This window comes from Marasmius oreades, chromosome 7 (genome assembly GCF_018924745.1).
Source record: "Marasmius oreades isolate 03SP1 chromosome 7, whole genome shotgun sequence".
Taxonomy (NCBI): domain Eukaryota; kingdom Fungi; phylum Basidiomycota; class Agaricomycetes; order Agaricales; family Marasmiaceae; genus Marasmius; species Marasmius oreades.
The window spans coordinates 1,309,060-1,323,074 of record NC_057329.1 but is presented as its reverse complement, the minus strand read 5'-3'; the positions used below and the strand labels follow the sequence as shown (position 1 = coordinate 1,323,074).

General features: G+C 46.0%; 6 protein-coding genes across 6 annotated transcripts; 3 read left to right on the top strand and 3 right to left on the bottom strand.

Moving 5' to 3' along the window:
* Positions 1-10: 10 nt before the first annotated feature.
* Positions 11-1,188, top strand: E1B28_011142 (uncharacterized protein). The gene is made up of 8 exons (XM_043156142.1): positions 11-197; positions 281-300; positions 353-381; positions 433-514; positions 570-662; positions 715-838; positions 912-995; positions 1,047-1,188. Exons 1-8 carry the CDS (start codon positions 113-115, stop codon positions 1,103-1,105), a joined length of 576 nt encoding a protein of 191 aa, XP_043005927.1. The 5' UTR covers positions 11-112; the 3' UTR covers positions 1,106-1,188.
* A 199-nt stretch (positions 1,189-1,387) lies between these two features.
* Positions 1,388-3,062, bottom strand: E1B28_011141 (uncharacterized protein). The gene is made up of 10 exons (XM_043156141.1): positions 2,985-3,062; positions 2,837-2,917; positions 2,731-2,785; positions 2,583-2,672; positions 2,449-2,532; positions 2,328-2,398; positions 2,157-2,269; positions 1,913-2,104; positions 1,782-1,855; positions 1,388-1,718 (listed from the first exon to the last, which is right to left on the bottom strand). The coding sequence occupies exons 1-10, from the start codon at positions 3,004-3,006 to the stop codon at positions 1,625-1,627; spliced, it is 876 nt and encodes a 291-aa protein (XP_043005926.1). The 5' UTR covers positions 3,007-3,062; the 3' UTR covers positions 1,388-1,624.
* Positions 3,063-3,131: 69 nt separating this feature from the next.
* Positions 3,132-7,746, top strand: E1B28_011140 (uncharacterized protein). The gene is made up of 24 exons (XM_043156140.1): positions 3,132-3,442; positions 3,493-3,561; positions 3,613-3,698; positions 3,746-4,021; positions 4,079-4,182; positions 4,232-4,449; positions 4,501-4,647; positions 4,698-4,733; positions 4,788-4,946; positions 5,024-5,081; positions 5,131-5,345; positions 5,398-5,652; positions 5,702-5,764; positions 5,814-5,920; positions 5,971-6,067; positions 6,118-6,279; positions 6,336-6,410; positions 6,460-6,588; positions 6,641-6,725; positions 6,776-6,952; positions 7,005-7,074; positions 7,138-7,304; positions 7,360-7,474; positions 7,531-7,746. The coding sequence occupies exons 1-24, from the start codon at positions 3,212-3,214 to the stop codon at positions 7,700-7,702; spliced, it is 3,273 nt and encodes a 1,090-aa protein (XP_043005925.1). The 5' UTR covers positions 3,132-3,211; the 3' UTR covers positions 7,703-7,746.
* A 63-nt stretch (positions 7,747-7,809) lies between these two features.
* Positions 7,810-8,703, top strand: E1B28_011139 (uncharacterized protein; the record flags this gene model as incomplete). The annotated part of the gene is made up of 5 exons (XM_043156139.1): positions 7,810-8,066; positions 8,123-8,145; positions 8,200-8,267; positions 8,332-8,505; positions 8,575-8,703. The coding sequence occupies 5 exons, from the start codon at positions 7,810-7,812 to the stop codon at positions 8,701-8,703; spliced, it is 651 nt and encodes a 216-aa protein (XP_043005924.1).
* A 194-nt stretch (positions 8,704-8,897) lies between these two features.
* On the bottom strand, positions 8,898-9,553 carry E1B28_011138 (uncharacterized protein; the record flags this gene model as incomplete). The annotated part of the gene is made up of 3 exons (XM_043156138.1): positions 8,898-9,014; positions 9,075-9,239; positions 9,302-9,553. 3 exons carry the CDS (start codon positions 9,551-9,553, stop codon positions 8,898-8,900), a joined length of 534 nt encoding a protein of 177 aa, XP_043005923.1.
* A 147-nt stretch (positions 9,554-9,700) lies between these two features.
* On the bottom strand, positions 9,701-10,234 carry E1B28_011137 (uncharacterized protein; the record flags this gene model as incomplete). Its single annotated transcript, XM_043156137.1, has 1 exon — positions 9,701-10,234. The coding sequence occupies one exon, from the start codon at positions 10,232-10,234 to the stop codon at positions 9,701-9,703; it is 534 nt and encodes a 177-aa protein (XP_043005922.1).
* Positions 10,235-14,015: the final 3,781 nt, after the last annotated feature.

Below are 14,015 nucleotides of genomic sequence, written 5' to 3'. Positions count from 1 at the left end.
AAAAGGCACACCGCCAACCAAACTTCCTCCACTCCTCTTCAACTTCGTAGAACAACCAAAGAACAATCCAATAAACGCGTCTGTCTTCTATTGACACCATCTCCAGCTCCCGATGTCCGCTGAAGAAAAACTCGCAACTGCCAAAGGCTACAAGGATAAAGCCGATCAAGCCTTTAAATCTGGCGATCTCAAAGCTGGTAGGTATTCGCACTGAGGTGCAACTCACCCCGCCCTGTCAGATTGAGTGTTATAGAGGACTAACCTTTGCCTCTGAAATCAGCTCTAGGCTCCTATCATATGGTAATCTCTCAAGTCTACTCTTTCGGTGAACTTTCCAACATCGACTACAAAGGCTCTAACGTATCTCAATGGACTTGACAAGTAAGTCACTTGTCAATTATTTTTGCCGATCCTTCTCATCGATATATTCAGGAGTGCTCTCAAATCAATCTCGATGGTATCGCCACAAGCAACTCAAAGAGCTGAAGGAGATGCATTGAAGGAAAAGACAGAGGTCTGTCTACGCCGCTACATAACAAAATTTTCCAATGAATTTACTCTGGCGTTAGGTAGACGAAGTTCTTGAAAAGGTCTACGCTAACATGTCGGCCTGTCATATCAAGAAAGGGAATTGGAAACGAGCTCAAGAGACTGCGGACCAGGTGGGCAGGGCTTGCCTTGTCCGTTGGAGTATCTTTTCACCGTTGTCGCTAGGCTCTCTCCAAAAACGACCAGAACTTCAAGGCCATGTTTAGGAAAGGTAAAGCACTTGGCGAGCAAGGTTACTTGGAAAAATGCGAAAAAGTATTCGTCGATCTGAAGAGCAAGAATCCCGATGGTGAGCAGTGATTGTATTTCTACTCGGTCGTGGTCTAGCTCGTACTCAGGCAGAGGTTACTTTGGCCTCCCAGACGCTCAAATAGTAGATGCTGAACTTGCTCGTTTCCGTGCTATCGACAAAGAGAAGGACAGAATCAACAAGCAGAAACTGAAAGGTGACGATGGTCCTTACATGACGCACTCCTTTCTCTGACGATCATCATTAGGTTTCTTGAACAAGGCAGCTGTGAATGAGAAGAAAAATACTGCAACAGAGGATGCGTAACTCATCCAGTCTACTACGCATAGTTACTCGCTCCCGTATAGTTGCTTGTATAATATCGACCTTGGTAATAATGACGTTTTTGTAAAATTATGTGCGATGCTTCCACTCACCAGACTCCTGCCGCGGGGGTGTACCGAGTACCTCACCTCTGCTTGGACAATTCTCCCTTTACCAACACCGTTAGCGGTGACAGTGATAAGTTACAAAAGGACTCCTTCATAGACGTCCTTCAATTATCTTGTTGTGTTTTTTCTTAACTGCGTCGATCAACCCGCGATCCTCGACGTACAGTGGTTTAGCTCTGTTCTGTTCTTTTCGCAATAATACGGACAAAATTATGTTCATACATACACACATCAAGTCAATGTTTAGCTTATTCTGACATTGGAGTTAAACATAGAACTTCTGGTTTTCCCTGCCCGGACGTAAACGACAGAGGCGACAAACAGGAAACCACCAGCTTGATCATGAGCCGATGCAGAGCAGGAAACCAGATGACCGTTCGCAGCGATGAGAAGTCTAGTCTATCAATTTGACGACGTCAGGTTTTATGAAATTACCAATGTCAAATCCGCCCTCGGGTGCTGTTACCACTCCAGCATTTTCGAGAACTCTACGCAAGATAAAAACGGAGGTGAGTACAACAAATGGATGTAGGAAGAATGCGAGCGCGCACCGCAAAGTTTCAGAGATAACTTCCTTGGAAATTGACAGGCAATCGTCTGGGTAACCGACAGTATTCTGCCAATCCTGTCAGCGAATTTATTAGTATGAAGTATAAATGATGTTGGAATGGTTTGGGCGGACCACTATATCGTTTTCCGGGTACCCGAACTTCGCCTTGACGAATTCGACATTCTTACCGGACCGGTTCTCAGGCGAGTCAAAGGAACGAACGTATGTCGACAGCGTGCTTAGGAATGCTTTGAGAGAATCTGACGACACCGATGGTTGTGCAGCAATCAACCAAGATGGCCACGGCGTGGGTACAGATCCAATCTAGATAGCGAGTCGTTGGGGGCGGTTGACGATATGGAGTGGAAACACGCACAAATCTTACTTCGCCTGCATCTAAGAATGGTTTCGTTGTAAACCATTCCCACATGAATGCACTGGAAGTTCCCTCGTTGACAGATGTGATAAGCCCCCGGATATCGTTGTTCACTGGAATAATCGAGACAGTCGAATCACAAGTCCCGGAACATCCCACAACGAGGCTCACCTCTGAATTTCATGCCTTGGGAAGGCCAATCTTGCTGGAGGGCCATGACATATGCCATGGTCTGACTCCCGCTAAGGGTTTTCAGTTACGCTCCAATTACTTGAAGCATTGAAATTTTCACCTTCCGATGCGTGAGATACCAATGGTAGTATCCTTGAGATCTGAAATGTTGTTGTATTGTGATTCTTTGCCTGCGATCACCGCCCTTCAGGTGCAATGTCAGGATCCGCCGACACCAGGAAGGTTCATACACACCAGTTCAACGGAGTAGACACATAGCTTCCCACCAGCTTGTAAGCTTTTGAACCGTTCGCAATTCCGGAGATGAGAGGATCTGTAAGTGCACTAAAGAAGCTCTGCTTAAGAAGGTGAACCTTTCAGTGTCGTTAAGGACTGAACTAACATCGCTACATCAATCTCGTCATTTGTCAGTCGAGATATCAATTGGCCTGTTCCACCTAAGCTAGACGTCAGCTGAGTGTTGTAAAACAGACAACATGGCGACGTACTGGGACATTCGACGAGACTAAAAGTTTGTTCTTGGTCGTCTTCCGCGAATTGAAGGAGGGGAGATGAGAAGTGTTCCCGAACTGTCAATTACAGGGGGTATGTGGTGTAAGTTCATCACAGAGTGGGATGATCGCTTGCTGAGCCCACCATAGCCAATCCTTAATGTCATTTTGACGGTCTGGTTAACAAGAAATGAGCAACGATGGGTAAGCAGGCAAGTTAAAGTTATCGATCGGCTGTGCATGGCCACCGGACCGGTCATGCAGAAACTAGCCTCGTGATTTGTGACACTGCGCGTTGTCCAGTCCCACCGTTGTCGATATTTCACGGATTCGTGCATCTTCACCAGCTTCACCAGCTTCACTTCGCATGCAATGGCAAACAAGTCACCTACAGTATCTCTTCTCGAGAGTTACTACAAATATGTAATAAAACTTCAAGATTACCTCGCAACCCTCAATGATCAAGTCCCATTGGTGAAGGAGGATGACAACTCGGCGTATCAGAATTTGATTGCGACTTCCTATGTTGCTTGCGATCACGACCTTCCATTGGATTCGAATGATTTTTTGGGACCCGTGGACGAATACCTGACTATTGGTGAAGTTGGTAGGAGGGATTCCATTGACTGCACGCCCGACTAAATCTATTTCAGGTAATTAGAATCTCCCAAGGTCGTCTGCTTACTGGGAAGAAGTGGAATCTTTTGACGTTGGGCTATAAGGTAGAGCCCTTCGCTTTATGGAAAATTAAATACGAAGTGAAGTAACGACAGCTCCTCAACGGTGCTGTAACCAATGACTTCGCTAACACATTGGTTACTGCACTCCATGCCCCCGAATGGTGTACTTTGCTTCAGAGGTAAGGCTTGCCTTGCGAATTCCCTTCTTCTCACTCAATATAATTAGGATTGGGGGGCAAGCGATGGGTCACCTCTTAACGAAGGCGTCCATTTTCATTTCTCTACCGAACGGCTGTCTCTGTCAAATGACCGGAAAGCCTTTGTACTCTTTACTAAAACCAAGATCTGTGGCGCCAAGAGACTCCAATTTCAATACCGTTACGCGTACGATACAGAAACGTAAAGCTCTTGGTCCTCCAAGTGGCGAACGGCCCACAAAACGCCTCAAAATATATCCAAGAAAGAACACTAAGGCATCAAAAGCCGGTGTCGGAACTACAACGTCTGTACTTTTTGTACCGAATGTTGGTTGAACCTGAAATTAAATCTTGTTTTCTAGACGATCTCCTGTTCAAGTGTTACTAATCCGACAGCGAGTACTTTATTCGCGTCCGATGTTCTCGAAGGGTACCCATCAAATCATGATCGGGTTGTCACCGATTCGTAAGTTTATTCTTTTACCAGTTAGTACCTGATTATACAGCCCTACAAGATATCCTCAACCGGCTTGAGAACCCGTTTCCGGGACAAACTTCCTCTCAGAAATACAAAGATCCAGATTCAAAAATACAGGAGCGGAATGTTCGTCATCTAGCGAAGTATGTCTTCCCTCGACAATACGGAATGCCAAGTTCTTTCGAGTTCTTCAAGTTTTCGGAACGGGAAGCGTACAAAGTACCAGACTTTGTAGATCGTGATGGTGACATCAAGGTGCTACTTGCTTCTCAGTGGACCGAACCGAGATATAAACAAAGTAGATAGAAACTGGCCAGCGCAAAACGGGAAGAAAATGCGACGATTAAGACTCCGAAACGGGTGAAGCAGATTCTGCCATTACTGGACAAGCTGATCTGGAGACATGGTAAATGCAAATACAAAAAGTTGTTAGATGGCAGTTGCCCTTCAAAGGTACATTCAAGATTTTTCGATACTTGAACTAAACTTATCAAACGTGCCAGATGAAAAATCGCGAGATCAATGGCACAATAATTTTGGTGTGTATGTTTTCCGATGAGTTGTGCACCCATTAACGATCTTCTTACCATTAGGAAATGATATCCGAGAACAGAGTGCTTTCTCAGCTGCATGGGGCTGATAGCTCTCTTGATACGGCAGGTAATTCAATCTTGCCAATAGGACTCACGCAAGCGGAACGCGAAGCGAAACGAAAACCTCAATTTGCTGAGTTCTGTTGTCCACATGGAGAGGTATTACAATATTCACGCAACTCATTATTATCTGAATCCTCCAATAGGTGTACCGTTTTGTGGTCTTAATTGTGCAGTTGGTCATCCCCAAGGCGTTCTGGGGTAACAAAGATAATTTCAAGCAGATTTGTCGCCGTACGTTCTGCACTCTTCACCGTCAAACCCTCAACTTACCATGTCTTAGATATCAAGACGTTTATTACAGCACGTCGGTACGACAAGGTTTCGTTGCATCATGTACTCCAAGGTTTAAGCACTACGGCGTGTGACTGGCTTCTGCCTCCAGGAGATGGACAAAAGCAGCTCAGGGTTCCTGCGACAGACGCTTTGAAGCGTCGCGAATTGATGGAGGATTTCATATTCTGGCTTTTCGATTCTTTTATCATTTCTTTGATCAGGGTAAGGCCCAAATTCGTTCTTACCTTCACTCAACTTCAATCGAGTTTCACAGACAACCTTCTACGTCACTGAATCGTCCGCTTTCCGCAATCGATTACTCTACTTCCGCCACGACGATTGGAACGTTCTCTGTGCGCCTTTGCTCAAGGATCTCAGCGCCCAAAAGTTCAAGAAGATTGAGGACGAAGAGGCCTATGCAATCCTTAACCAGCGTAAACTCGGGTTTTCCTTTGTTCGTTTGTTACCCAAAGAGCTCGGAGTCCGACCAATAGTCAACTTGCGACGCAAGCAAGCTTCTTCTACCTTGGTTTGTACTGTGCTATAGTCACTCAACCACAAACTAACCCACCGCATAGGGTAGTAACCTGTCAATCAATGCTCTTTTGCAAGCTGCGTTGCAGATATTGACGTATGAAAAGGTATAGAGTCAAACATCGTGCCCGCGATCGTTGATTGACGGATAAACAGGAAAATCAACCACATTTAGTGGGGGCAGCGTGTTTCAGTACTGATAATCACTACTCCAAGCTGAAAGAGTACAAGCTGAGGTTATCACGAAACTCTGATGGATGCCTGTGAGCTTTCTTTATATGATCGCTCTCTTTGTCGCTAAGCCTTGACGAAGGCCAAGACTTTACTTCGCAAAGGTCGATGTCCAAGCTTGCTTTGATACTATCGACCAAACGAAACTGCTCGAAATTCTGAGAGGAATCATTTCTGAGGTGCGTAATTTTCGATCGTCATCCGTTTGCATATACCGAGTCTTCCTCAGGATACGTATTCCATGCAAAAATACGCTCAAGTCAGTCCGGTCATGGAGAAGCCTAGGACACTATTCAGGAAAAGGGCATGGCCCGAAGGAGACCAACCTCACTTTCTGAAGTACGCTACAGACTTAGCCAATGCACTCCGGCATACGATCTTTGTCGACCAGGTGAGCGCAGCTCATTCACGAGAAAATCGAGCATGGCTCGAACGAATAATATCCAGGTCACTTGTCCCCTCGAGCGAAAGAATGAATTGCTCGATCTCCTCGAACAGCACATCAAGGAGAACATCGTCAAAGTGTGTTCGTTTGTACGAAATAACGGGTATTTATACTTATCGTATCCAGTTTGGGAACTGTTATTACCGTCAGATGATTGGTATTCCTCAAGGGTCAACGTTATCCACCATCTTGTGTTCGTTTTTTTACGGCGACATGGAACGACAGTTCGGAAGGTTCACCGAGGATCCTCAAAGCGTAAGGCATTGACTCTAAATGTCAGCTCTTCCTGTGCTAATCATCCGTACAGGCCCTCTTGAGAAATGTCGATGACTATCTCTATGTTACTACACGGCTGGAGAAGGCAAGGAAATTTGTCGACATGATGTCCAAAGGTGAAGCTTCAAGCTTATTCTTCGATACAGGATTGACGGGAATGATGCAGGTCACCCTGAGTATGGGTGCTTTATTTCGAAGGGGAAAACGCTGACGAACTTCGATTACGACGAAGAATTGATGAATGTAACGGGACCCATGGACAAATGCTTTCCATGGTGTGGTTATCTAATCGCTATGAAGGACCTGTCGGTTTATAACGACTACTCCCGATATCATGGTGGTCGTGAGTGCCTCCTGATATTGTTGTTTCCGATTCTCCTAACATACTTTCGAAGATCTTCGCGATTCTCTAACAGTCAACAGAGCGTGGAAATCAGGAAGTGAATTCCGCCGGAAGATGCTGCTGTAGGTTTCAATACCAAAAGAGCTACGGTTAGTGCGCAGATTGCTGACGTTGGACCTGTTAAGCCTTGCAAAGACCAGAAGCCATGTTATCTATACCGATCCTCAGCTCAATTCAGAAAACGCTGTTTTCATGAACGTTTACCAAAACTTTCTGATCGCAGCGCTGAAGATGCATTGCTTTCTTCGTCACTGGGACGCTAAGGCGAAGAAGAACAAGGATTTCATTCACGGTTCGTGAAGTATTAGTATTATTCTGTTTGGTACACAACCTGATCCTTTTCGCAGAGACCGTCAAGCAAATGTTCAGTTATTGTTTCGTCTCCATCCGGAACAAGACTCTTAACAAAGTCGCCAGAGATAATCTGGCGTCCATCTCGATACAAAAGGCCGATGTAGTGTGGTAAGGAGCATTTTGCTTGATCTTGAGAAGCTCTCCTTATTCCATATGGTTCGTAGGTTGGGAACCCATGCCTTCCATACTATTTTGTCGCGCAAGGCCGCTCACTATCACAGACTATTACGATCCCTATCGTTTGAACTGGCGCTTCCCAAGAACAAACGACGGGCCAGACGATTTAAAGGCTTGGTTAGGGAAGGATTTGCAGCGTTCCCTTCAATCATTGAGTAGTTAGCTACCTGAGTTTGCAGTGTACAAAAGTGTATACCCCTTGCATGTGATACTTTTATCATCTGTCCTGCCGGTGCCCGGATGTGCCTAAGCTTATTCTCAAAACGATGATCACGCCATGGCCTGTTCAGCGATGCATCAGCAATCAGCTTTTGCGAATTAATCGAGCTCCTTATCGACCTTGCTACCATCACCTTCGTCCAAGTCTCTCGACTCTCAGCGGGCTCCGTTATCGCTTGCTTCATAATATCATGTCCCAATCTGGATTTTACTCTCTCAAAGCTACGCTACCCAACAACCAAACTTACGACTTTGCAGACCTGAAAGGAAAAGTCGTCCTCATCGTTAACACCGCTTCACAATGGTTAGTCACCAAATTTCTGAATTAGATTCACCATGCTCATGTTCGAACCAACGCAGTGGTTTTACTCCTCAATACAAAGGTGCACTTCACTCCGATCTGGGTGTCAATCTTATTGAAACCTCAACAACGTCAGGTCTACAGGAGCTCCACGAGAAATATAAAGATAAAGGACTTGTCGTTTTGGGTTTTCCATGCAACCAGGTCCGTTTATTCATCGTATCAAGCTCTCCAAATGCTCATCCGATTCCTACATTACTCTGTACAGTTCGGTGGACAAGAACCGCTTGACGACGCAGGCGTAGCAGAATTTTGCACCGTAAACCATGGAGTCACGTTCCCCTTGATGAAAAAGTCGGATGTTAACGGAGACAACACGAATGAAGTGTTCAAATGGTTGAAAACCGAAAAGTCTGGTATCTTGGGTTTAGCCAGGGTAAAGGTGAGTATCCGAATACTAGTCTGTAAAAGCGTTATTTTACCACTTTGTTCACGTTTTCTCCTTCTCTAGTGGAACTTTGAAAAGTTTTTGATCGACAAGGAGGGCAAGGTCGTGAATCGCTGGGCGTCAACCACAACGCCGGTCGCTATTGATGCGGAAATTGCTAAGCTCACCCATTCTACGCCAGAGAAACTGTGATCCAAGAATGTGCAAAGGGAAATTTGTTGCGTACATTATGGGTATACCGGTATAGGGTAACTGAAACTGGTATTTATTATCGGACTTGAAATACAATGAGCGATCGATAGCAATGAAGCGGAAGATAGCAACCGGAAAACTAGGATAGCGATGAAAGTGCGAAATTAGAAAGGAAGGACTGATGTATTGTGAAATTAATTGGCTCGGTTGCTCGGGCACCAAATCTCAGGCTGCCAATTGGAACCACCGCGGTGTATCAAGCCGGTAACGAAGAGATCCTTACTAGTGATCGATGGCCGGTGCATGCCAACCTAAATATCCAGGCGAGTGGACTAAATAATGTCACCCACGGATAATCAGCATGAACACACCTCCCAACGTTCAAAGCCTTGTTCGACGGGAATACGGTTATGATTGACATGTTTGATGAAATCGGCAATGGCCCGACTGAGTAACATCAGAACAAGAGACCGAGAAGCCTTCGTATCGCGGGTCTTGAGACGCCTCTCGAAAGGAAATCTTGAATATCCCGGCCACTTTTAACAGCAAGAGCTCAGATGAGTACGTTGGATCGGGTCGAAAGAAGCTCTGAGCCCACCAAGATCCTCAACTTGATCTCCTTATATACATCCTTGTCGAAAACCATATCATTCCCTCCTACGAGGATAGGCTCATCCCCCAGGGCGTCGGATATCCGTACGCCAAGTTCAGGGAATCTCTCCAACTGAAACGAGACTGATTCTTGTCGGAAGCTTTCAAGGTTGGCCATCTGGTTCTCGTCGAAGAAGGGCTGTTGGGGAATGATAATATGGTTAGTGGGGCCGAGAGGTATACCACGGGCGCTTTTCATGACACAACGCGTATCATTGTAGTTCACTTTCCGCGGTGGGCGAGCGGCGGGTCCAGTGAATGGAGCAGAAGATTGGGACGGACGGCGAGTAGGATAAGGAGATGAATGGTTGGACGAGATGGAGGAGCTTCGGTTGCGCTGGACAAGCTAGATGCCTGCTAAGTATGAGTAAACGTTCGATGAACCCGTACATACTTGGTCCCCGTGTTTATGACTGTGGCCATGGGGATTCGACGTCTCGTATCCAGCACCATGTCCGGTAGAGTATGTGTGGCTAGTATTTGAAGTAGTTGAATGAGCGTTGATTGTATAAAGAGGTGGTATATGAGCATTTCGAGCGTCCACAAGAGGTGCAACGCCACCACCAGGGTGGCGTGAATACGCAGCCGGTGCTTGGATTGAAGTTGATGGAGATACAGGGTAAGGACAGTCGCGTCCACGGCTCGCATGGCTTCGCTGGTGGTAATTAGAATCGCTATTATGATAGGTATTATTGGGATGATACGCGTCCCAGTTGGGCTGAGATTGATGATAGAAGACATCCTCTTGCTGGTGGCCGTAGTGACTTCCTTGTTGCTGGTACAGAAAGGAAGTCGTGTCATTACCGTATATAACGTCGGAAACCTGTCCGACGGGGTATGGGCCGTTTGAGTAAGGGGTGGTAGTTGGAAACCCGTTCATCGTGTTGAGATAAGTAGGATATATAAGAAGAAGAAGAGGCCAGATGCTCTTGAGTAAGGAAAGAAAGGAAATATGGATTTGAGATCAGGAGCAACGAACCTTTATTTATGGAGGGACCATATTGCGTTCAAACCTAACACAATCTATCTCGTCCGAATCCGTCGCTCAATAGGGCTCAATCGCCAAACGATAGTGGCAAGGGAATAATGAATAATCAAAGAGATTGATTGGTAGGTCCGTGTTCATATGGTCGACAGTGGCAGGCGTTCAAATGTTTTGTTCTTCCTTTCAAGTCTCCATTATCAAAGAATCCTTTGTGCTATTTCAAAAGATTATGTCTCCGTGTAATTATTCATAATCAATTGCTGAAATAAAAACCTGGAAATGAGTGAACCGTATTTTCAAAGGATTAAGAGAAACCCGAACCTCAAGCTCAAGGATGCAACCGTCTTCCACGAAGATGAACGCGGTCAAGCAATAAAGTGACTGTGACAGTAATCCAAAAAGTTGTGACGACGGTCATTCCGAGATAAGATGAGATGCAATCACGCAGCTCACGTTCTCCTCACGCGTCTCGCCGCTCCCAGCATCGACAGAACGCCGTTCTTCTCGAATTATCCCCTCCCTCCACATCCCTACAGCGCTACGAGGTATCAATCTATTTTTTGGCGTTCATTTCTGGTCTGGAATCATGGAATCACGGTTTCTCGCCTCACCCAGTCTTTGCCCGGCCTAGCCTCCGGCAACCCCACCTCTCTTATATCCTCCTTTCATCTCTCACCCTTCTCTTCCCCTCGTCCACCATAAGTACATCTCCCATCGTATTCGACGCCTGTTCTACAATTAGAGAGGCCAAAGGCAAATATGAATATGTCAATTGCAAGAAATTTGGCGCCATGTTCCCAACCATGACCACCTCACTCTCGACCATTACCCCAAGTTCTCAGTCACTGTCGGTCTCAGACTACCCACACTATTCTGTGTGCAGTGCCAGCCGAAGCTTCACCGTGGACTCAGCACTTTCTGTTGTGGATTATTCTCAAAAATCCCTGCGGTATTCCTACGACAGTCTCGCCCTCGGTGCTACAGCTAAAGAGTGCAGAGAAATTCTTGTCCTGCGCTACGTAATAACCTTATCCTTTTATGTATGAACTTCTCCCATAAATGTGTCCTCCTAGCAGTTGATCTAGCAAGTTCGCTACGCCGATCTCTGACTTAATTGTGACTCAACTCTGGTCTACTCGAACAATCTGCAGACGTTTTCCATCTGACATCAAACAAAAAATGTTCCAGCTCTGGATGGAATTCTTGACTGTGCCAACGAGCTGGACATCAAAGTGTTGTGTACCGATTCCCTCCAAATGTTATATCCAAAGCTGAGCTTGCCTTGTTTTTCACTTCGATCTCGCGAAGCTGGTCCCGCTTTCCAGGACGATACACCTCACTATAAAGATGTTTTTGGTTGAATACGTCGAATATGATGTTAACCGCTTTTCCGACAAGTATAATCCCAAAATGCTACTGCTCCCCTGATGAAGAGCTAATAAGCCACTTCACTTACGCTACCCCAAGTAAATTTCTGTTTCCTTGCTGTTTACGCATGTTGCAAACCAACCGTCTAATTGCACGTTTTCAGGTTCGCATCAGGGACCTAACAGCATACTAGGTCCTTTGTATGAACGTTACGATTTTCACACCATTTGTGATTGGTGGCCTGAATTCTTCCGGAAGTGGCATTGTCAGGAATCAACTCGCTGAAAGGAGAGATTGTTTTACGCACCATCCGAATTTGCACCTCACATCGCATTCGTTGTCATTCAGCTTTTCGAAGCCCAGAAACCGGGGGTATAAAAGGTTTGAGTGCCAGTGCTCCGTTGACAGACCTGAACTTTCCAGGCATGTCCACATTTGACCTGCGCGGGTTTACCTTGATTCTTGAACCTGGCATGCCCCTCTCGATAACCCCTACATTGTCATGGAAATTTCTGACTTTCGAGCGGAATGGGAGCGGTCGAACAATTTGTGGCCAATGGCGCGGCAAAAAGTTACTGCGGCTGGAGAGGGGGGATGTTGCCCATACGCACTAACAACCTGATGAAGCCTTTCAGGTTCATATCTCGTTCTACGTACTTTTCTCCACCACTATAGTACTATATAATCTCAAAGTTCATCCTCTCCGGCGATCTCAACCTGTTCAGGCCACCTTTTCTTCCCGCCCCTCCCCACTGGTTCCAAAGCCGAGTCTTTGATTACATACAAACTCCGGATATTATGCCGAGATCTTTAGGAAGACTCGAGCTGAGCTCGTGGAATTGAAGCGGTACCGGGTACGCGTTTTCATCCCTTCTCTAAGCTGCCGGCGATATCTTCAACTTCAACGCTCAATTTCTCTCCTTTTTTGCTACAGTCTGGATATCATCTCCCGCTATCTTAGTAACTCTGGACCCCTTTTCATTGCGTGATGAAAATGCCACAACAATGCAGACGCGAGCATCCGAAATCTAGATAGTAACCATGGTCAGTGGCCATGGGGTTGGCCAAGCTTCGGCAATAGTTCTTTGAACTCCTTGAACTCCTTTTACGGGGTCCTACTTGTGGAAACTCAATGTTCTAGAGGCTTCTAGCACGAGTCGCGCGGCATGTCTGTATGGCGGGAGGATATTGCCGGCCGCATAGCTTGCCAGTGGGAAACGCTCAGGACAGCAAGTTGGAATGTGCCGATGGAAAGCAACATGGGGGGCCGAATACCTTCAATCCTCATATCATCGGGATTCTGTAAGATGATTATTATCGTCTCGCTGGTCTCGATATTGCAATTGCATAAACCTGCTTCAAGGCGTACGTCCTGTCTTTCGCTCCCTGAACCTCGACTTCCCACTGACACTGTGAATGAAACATTTCAACATTCAGATTCTGCTCAAAATGCGATTTGTTTCATCTATACCACGGTCCCGAGTCTCTGGTTTAGTACTATACGGCTCTGATACCGGAATTCCACCACCCCCGGCTGCCAACATTAGCAACAGCAACACTATCTCTGGCGTCAATTTGCACACTGGCGCCGTTTCTTAATCACTAAAGTTTACAGCTACTCTAGCGCTGTCCGAGTTCACAACATCCCGCCGCCAGCTAAATTATAGCCTCCTATGGTTTAGGAGGCTATGTATCCGCAAAGACTATAGTCTCTCCCACGTTACCGGACTCTCAAATATACCATGATTGTTACCTATATATATCGAGCCAACTCGAAAACCTCTTACTTCATGCCCTGACGACGCCTCTGGTGTCCGTCATCATGTAGAACGTTACTATAGGTAACTTTGGAGGCTCTTCTTGGATTACCACTTGTCCTTGAACTTGCCGGCTACGGCCACTGCATGATATGAACGAAGTTCTTGACATTTACATCCCGTCCTTCCGTTCCGACCCTCGGACCGCTTATTGCAAATCCCCTCCGTGAAACATCAATTTCTTTCCGCAGTATCTACATCGAATGGGACGTTCATTTGTCCGAGATCTAGTGATCTATATATACCATCATCCGTATGCAAGTATCCTGATGCTAGTGCAAGAAAATTACCTATGAATGAACCTTGCACATACATAGCTGTTACAAGAACGGTGGAAAGACATATACAGCCAAAAGTGCTAACGACCGAGGTAAACTCGAAGGATGTGTAATATCGTCGAAAGTCACCCGCTCCTCGAGCTCCTGAGGCTACCTTCAGTGCAAATCAGGTCACTCCAATGTTGTGCGCGATGAATCACAAGTTCAAATGGC

Coding starts and splice junctions, on each gene's coding strand:
- E1B28_011142 (XM_043156142.1), top strand. CDS start 113: ATGTCCGCTGAAGAAAAACTCGCAACTGCCAAAGGCTACAAGGATAAA. Junction 301..352: donor CTCTAGGCTCCTATCATATG/GTAATCTCTCAA, acceptor TCGACTACAAAG/GCTCTAACGTATCTCAATGG. Junction 839..911: donor GAAGAGCAAGAATCCCGATG/GTGAGCAGTGAT, acceptor TTGGCCTCCCAG/ACGCTCAAATAGTAGATGCT.
- E1B28_011141 (XM_043156141.1), bottom strand. CDS start 3,006: ATGACATTAAGGATTGGCTATG. Junction 1,856..1,912: donor ACCCGGAAAACGATATAGTG/GTCCGCCCAAAC, acceptor ATTCGCTGACAG/GATTGGCAGAATACTGTCGG. Junction 1,719..1,781: donor GTTATCTCTGAAACTTTGCG/GTGCGCGCTCGC, acceptor TATCTTGCGTAG/AGTTCTCGAAAATGCTGGAG.
- E1B28_011140 (XM_043156140.1), top strand. CDS start 3,212: ATGGCAAACAAGTCACCTACAGTATCTCTTCTCGAGAGTTACTACAAA. Junction 4,734..4,787: donor TCAATGGCACAATAATTTTG/GTGTGTATGTTT, acceptor TCTTACCATTAG/GAAATGATATCCGAGAACAG. Junction 7,475..7,530: donor CAAAAGGCCGATGTAGTGTG/GTAAGGAGCATT, acceptor TATGGTTCGTAG/GTTGGGAACCCATGCCTTCC.